The 6,000-nt window shown below is 35.5% G+C and overlaps 2 protein-coding genes across 4 annotated transcripts in view; both read right to left on the reverse strand.

The window, feature by feature from the left end:
• RAB3C (RAB3C, member RAS oncogene family) overlaps positions 1-5,593 on the reverse strand; it is a 387,810-nt gene extending 382,217 nt beyond the window's left edge. Inside the window, exons 1-2 of the mRNA XM_055254519.2 lie at positions 5,500-5,593; positions 3,367-3,429 (exon numbers count right to left, since the gene is read on the reverse strand). The gene's annotated coding sequence lies outside the window, so the exon portion shown is untranslated. The remainder of the gene's footprint in view (positions 1-3,366; positions 3,430-5,499) is intronic.
• On the reverse strand, positions 1,585-5,553 carry GAPT (GRB2 binding adaptor protein, transmembrane). Of its 3 annotated transcripts, none has more exons than XM_055252493.2 (3): positions 5,500-5,553; positions 3,367-3,429; positions 1,585-2,806 (listed from the first exon to the last, which is right to left on the reverse strand). In XM_055252493.2, the coding sequence occupies exon 3, from the start codon at positions 2,513-2,515 to the stop codon at positions 2,042-2,044; it is 474 nt and encodes a 157-aa protein (XP_055108468.1). In that variant the 5' UTR covers positions 2,516-2,806; positions 3,367-3,429; positions 5,500-5,553; the 3' UTR covers positions 1,585-2,041. The 3 variants fall into 3 exon arrangements, with proteins under 3 accessions (XP_055108468.1, XP_055108466.1, XP_063478692.1); XM_055252491.2 differs by having other exon boundaries at positions 1,585-2,908; positions 5,500-5,545; XM_063622622.1 differs by lacking the exon at positions 3,367-3,429 and having other exon boundaries at positions 1,585-2,908; positions 5,500-5,530.
• Positions 5,594-6,000: the final 407 nt, after the last annotated feature.

Here is a 6,000-nt window from a genome sequence, read left to right on the forward strand (position 1 = left end):
GTTTTAACAGAGAGTATTTAATATAGATAATTCGCTAAACAGGCATTGGCAGGATGAAAAAGCAAAAAGGGGACACAGGTACCACAGAGATAGTAACTGCAACAATCTTGGCTGAGAGTTACCAGACCTCAGAGGAGGAGCCCTGCCAGGCTGGGACGCAGAAATCTGAGGATGCCACTTGTCTCCTGCACCACTTCAGGAGGTTGGAGGAGAGTCTGGCTGTCAGAGTCTAAGGGAGGGTGCCACTTGGATGGTGCTGGTGCTTCTGACAGGTTGCAGAGAAGCTAGTCCTGGGAGTGATGGAAGAAACTAGAAACCTGCAAACAACCAGTGATGCTGGAGTAAACCACATGGCAATAATTCCTGCGGGAGCAACAGAGAGAATAGGCAGGAGCAATTCCCTGTTGCTTCCTATTGCCTTTCGGTCTTCCTTAGTGCCCCCTATTGGTAGAGAATAGAATGGATCCACCTGGCAAAATAAATGTTTGCAGAGGCCCAGGTCAAGCAATTCAGAGGAGCAAACAAAAGAGTGGATTTAGAGATGAGCTATCATAGCTTCACGACCAGCATCGTATTCATTTGTTTACTATCTTTTCTTTCCTACTAGACTGTATGTGTTCAGGATCTATATCTCTCTTTTTAATATTGTAACCCCTCCACCAACCCGTGTCCCTCGTGCACAGCACAATAGCAAGTAGATAGAAGACACTCAACAAATATTCCTCGTATGGATGAATAATAGATGAATTTATTAGATTTTTTTCTCAAAACTGCTTAGTAAAATGTACAATTCTATTCTCGTCAGTAAAACATGAGGCAGTTTCTTTTCATTTAGGTGGAAATTTAAGACATTTTCATATGAAGCTACGTAATAAAATGTTGTGGCAACATTCATATGTTTAAATGTCCTAAGAATTGAAGAGGCATCAAAACTTATATCAGAAAATAAAAAGGTAAATGCGGGTTTGGAGTGATTCAGGAGACATGTGGAAGAACTTATGATCTGAAGCAGGCTTGAGAGAGGAGGCAGAAAAGCAAAGCTGTGAAGGAAGGATAAGTTTGGCAGGTTTTGAGATGATTCTGCTGAAAGCAAAGAAAGGAGAGATAGTAAGAGAAGTCACTGGAAAAGTGAATTGGAACTAACTGTGGAAAACCATGAATTTTGGAGTTCAAATTATGGGCATTATGTCTTTTGCAAAGAGGGGGCATTAAAACATTTTAAGCAAGAGAAATGATGTGTCTGTTAGGAATATTTTCTGAAGATAAATCTGGCAACACCATCGGTAATTGATTGAGTGGGTAGAAATTAGAAGCAGGAGGACCAGTTAGGAGTCGATGACAATAATTCTGAGCCAGATAAAGATAATGGTAGAAATAAAGGAAAGAGATAACAGGTTACATTTAGAAGGAAGAATCAATATAACATAATACAGATTTAGTCTGGGGCAAGGAGGATGGAGAAGATATCTAGAATTAATCCACAGCGATACACATAGGATTCAGAAAGGTGGAGATAGAGCAGAGACCATCCACTTATCAGAACTTGATTAAGAATGGCATCAGTACAATAAAAATCACAGTGAATTATTTTTAATATTTCAACTTTTATTTTATGTTCAGGGGTACATGTGCAGGTTTGTTATGTAGGAACACTTGTGACTTGGGGGTTTGGTGTACAGATTATTTCATCACATGTGTACTAAGCATAGTACCTGATAGTTTTTTTTTTCCCTGAACCTCTCCCTCCTTCCACTGTCCTCCCTCAAGTAGGCCCCAGTGTCTGTTGTTCTTCACTTTCTGTCCATGTGTTCTTATTATTTAACTCCCACTTCTAAGTGAGAATATATGGTATTTGATTTTCTGTTCCCGTGTTAGTTTTGTTCTTTTTTTATGGCCGCATAGTATTCTATGGTGTATGCGTACCACATTTTCTTTATCCAGTCTACTGTTGATGAACATTTAGTTTGATTCCATGTCTTTGCTGTTGAAAAATTACAGTGAATATTTGTCATCCAATAACAAAAATCAATATTTTGAAAAGCTAATATGAATCTGGAAGAATGTATATATCTTCTTCTTGAGGAACTTCAGAAGGACGAGGCTTCTGGAAGTTATAATAGTCAGAAGATGTCTCATTTCCATAGATATGCTCCTCGAAATTAGACTGCCCTGTGTTTTCATATAGTTCCTTATCGGTTTTTCCTTTAGCTTTGGGAGGACCTGCTTCCACATTTTCATAGTTGTCGTCTATGTTATTTCCCTTGACAGCAGATTTGTGATCTTGGGTTTCAACTGAGATTTTATGCCTTAAGCCAATGTTGCGGGGGCTCAAGAATGTTTTAGTACAGGCTTTTCTCCTGCTGCTTCTCCTTTGCAAAAACCTCGGTAAGGTAAATCGTGTGGCAACATGGTGTTTCCAGCGCCAAACACACCCAATTCCACAAACCACTAAGAGTAAAAGAAGCGAAATTCCTACAGAAATGGCCACTAAATTATTTCCACAGATTTTCAACATTTCTGTACAAACAGTGCTGTTTAGTGGTTTGGTGTTACCCTTAATGAATTCACAATGTAATTCTTTGTAGCCTAGTATTATTCAAAAATGAGTTTGGAAGCTCTTTTAGGCATTTTCCTTTTCAGATCTGGAAGAACATTATCTGGTAAAGTCCTGATGCAATTAGAGGAGAGACTGTATAAACTTATTTTTGGAAGATGGCTCTCTTCGTATGTGATGCTCTTCACATTACAGCCATTAATGTATAATTGTACTGTACTGGGGGGATTTTATTCCATTCTACTTCCTTTTCTGTTAATGAATCACAAAATGAAGCAGAAATGAGTGGAAGATGACAGCAGAGTAGAAAACTCAAGAAAAAGAAGGTTGAATGATCTGCCATCCAGAAACCTGCTATAAATTAAAAATATGTTAATTGCATACTTATTATCTAACATAGAAAAATTATTGAATTTCACCAATGCATTAAACACCAGCATATAGTGAGCTTCTGCTTTTAATATAAAATATACTACCTGTTGTGATGAAAGGAAAAAGCGTTAGAAAAATCCTGTCCCTGCCCAAGCCTGAGTGGTTTTATCACTTAGATCTCCACATAGTTTTTGACAATTAGAATAACAATTTTTAAGTGAAAGATAACGTTCTGAGCACAATAGAAGAAATGGGACATGTACAGACATGTGCAATCATCATTGCCTGTCACCTCCTCTGTGAAGCCATGCTTATCCTTTTTTGGAGCAGGCAGAGGCCATGTCTTTTTCTTAACCATTCCTTCCTCTGTAATCCCATATTAATGAGTCCATTCTCTATTATAGCGTGATAACCTATATGAGAGAGAATTGTATTCTTACTTGGTAATGGTGGGCAGGGTTCAGGTCATTTCATCTGTATGTTCCCAGAGAACGGCAGAACACCTAGCACAGAAAATGCATCCAATCAATATTTATTGAATGAAATAATGCATTTAAAAATGACTGCAAATGCCAGCATCTAATTGCTTAAGATGATAGTTTAAAACTCAAGGGTGTAGTTTATAATTAAAACATGAAATAAGATCTTTAAAGTAAACCAATGTATTTTCAAAATCCTTGGTATCACAGGTTTTCTCATAGCTTTCAGAAAATAACTTCCATCCAAGATGATTTTACATTGTTTTCTGTTGATGCTTTAAAATGGCAAGGAGGCAAGAAAGGGAAGTGTTCAACTGGGCTGCATGTTCCATTGTGATTTTATCAACAAAACATTATTACTGTATATTTTCAGTCCAGACATAGACATAGATCCAACAGTGCCTGTGAAATGATTATTATCATCTATGGAATGTTATCATCAATAATGTTTAGTTAAGAGCTTCAGCTTTTAAAAACTGTTACAGAGATTATCTCATTTAATCCTATAGCTGCTATATGTAGTGGGTACTATTCATATCACCATTTTATAGATAAGAAGAGAGGGTTAAAGAAGTTAAGTAACTTCCTTACAACCAAAATGTGACTGAATAAGAATTCAGGTAAAAATTTCCCCAAAATATTATTTATCCAAATGTCTGTAACGTGCTACTAAGTGCATCAGTCAGTAAATTTGTATAGCTTGATTAGCTCTGAGGTTCTCGAAGGTTGGAAATCATGTATTATTTACCTTTGTATTACCAACACCAGCATTAGACACAGAATGACTAATCTATTAAACATTTGTTAATGAATGAAGTAATTTCCTTATGGGATGATAATAGTAACAATGAGAAGAAAAATAGAAATTCACAAAGTGGTGCTCTGTTTTCAGTGAATGTTCATGAAAAGTTTAATGGTAATGAATGTTCATAAATTTGTCCAAGGTTAGAATACATTAATACGCAAATATTTAATTTGACATTTCATATAACAAAATTAAATAAGATGTGCAGCTAATTTATACAATATTTTGATAAAATACAGGGACAAGCACCCCAGATGCAGAAATGTTTTAATCTCCTTGGAATTTTTGGGAGTAATATTGAGGTTGAGAACTGTGTGGTTCGCCACATAAGATTAAAATCTGCAGGGTCACTCCTTTATAAGGCCAGCCGTGCTTGTGTTCAAGGACAAAAGTTTAGCCAAATGACTCTAATCATTAGGACCTCATTTCCTGCCTGAAACAGATGAGCACCAATTATCTGCAAGATATTTTATGGTATACATGGTTAATGATTTAAGAAATTATTTGCCAGAATATTTGAAATAAATTTACAAAATATACTTTAAATATTGATTGAAATTAATCAACTTTTTGAAAGATACTAGGCCTGCAACAGAAGTCACGGTGAGGGCTGAGGAAGGCTAACTATTGTCACTTCTGCAGCTGAGGATAAGGCAATAAATTACTCTCTTAATTTTTAAGAAGAAAAGGCATTTTTACCGTCTATGTTATTCTATGTAGAGTAGGTATTCTGGTACATCCAAAATATTAAAATTGTTTGTCTAAGAGATATTTACCAAGACAAAGACAAGAAGACTTTTTACAGAAAAAGAAATGCATGATTTTCTTCGAAATAACGTTAGAGGAAAAAACCTGTGAGACATGAACAAAGACCTACCATAATGAAAAACATATTTTAAACAATAGCCATTCAAATATAGTTTAACACTTAAATAATGTTCACTTTAACCAGTTTGAAAGAAGACTCTGTTTTCATTTTGGAAAGCAGTTCCAACAGGTTACCTAATAATTTGACATTTTTCTTAACATAGAAAATTGTTGAGAAACTTCAGGAATTTTCAAGTAAGATAATGCCCTTCTGTTTGGAAACAAGGTAACAACAAAGCATAGTCATATTGTAAAGGAACATTAACATCACTCTCAGTTTGTGAATTGGGTTCCCCCTTATAGCTACGTAAGGCATTTTTTCTAAAAACTGTAATAAGATAAAAATCATTGATTAATTAAAGACAAACTTGTTTCTTGTAGAGTTTAATCACCCAAATACCTTAAATCAGGTTCTTACTTACCTCAAGATTGGCGTGTCAAGCTCTCTCTTTTGTTCTTTTGGTTATGTTTGAAACCTGCATTGGGTTAGAACTTGTTCCTCTTTTTCACTTTGGTAGGTTACTTCCTTCTTTCCCTCCTTCTTTCAGGTTATTTAATACTTGCAAAGTTTCCTGGCTCTAGAGGAAGTTAGTATCAGATGCAGCAGAATTAAGATAAATGGCATGAGGTTTTGAATAAGGAAGTCTGGCCCTTCATCTTTGTCAAGTAATAATTTTTTAACTGTGTCAGAAAATAATACGTAAAGCCTACATGGTTTTTTATTTGGGCCATATTTGCAGTTCCCACTTTAATATAAATAAAAGTCACTTCACTTGTACTTCGATTTTTTAGAAAAAGAAATATTTTAATTGTAGTGACACATAGGTCCTGGGCTTTTATTATTATTATTATTATTTACTTGTGTTGCCAGACCAGTCTTCTCTTCAAATATTAATATTATGTACCAATGCTCCCAAGTTATA

The sequence above is a fragment of the Symphalangus syndactylus genome, chromosome 18 (genome assembly GCF_028878055.3).
Source record: "Symphalangus syndactylus isolate Jambi chromosome 18, NHGRI_mSymSyn1-v2.1_pri, whole genome shotgun sequence".
In the NCBI taxonomy this organism is placed as follows: domain Eukaryota; kingdom Metazoa; phylum Chordata; class Mammalia; order Primates; family Hylobatidae; genus Symphalangus; species Symphalangus syndactylus.

Bases quoted from the DNA above. Each gene is read 5' to 3' on its own strand.
- GAPT (XM_055252493.2), bottom strand. From the start codon at position 2,515: ATGTTGAAAATCTGTGGAAATAATTTAGTGGCCATTTCTGTAGGAATT.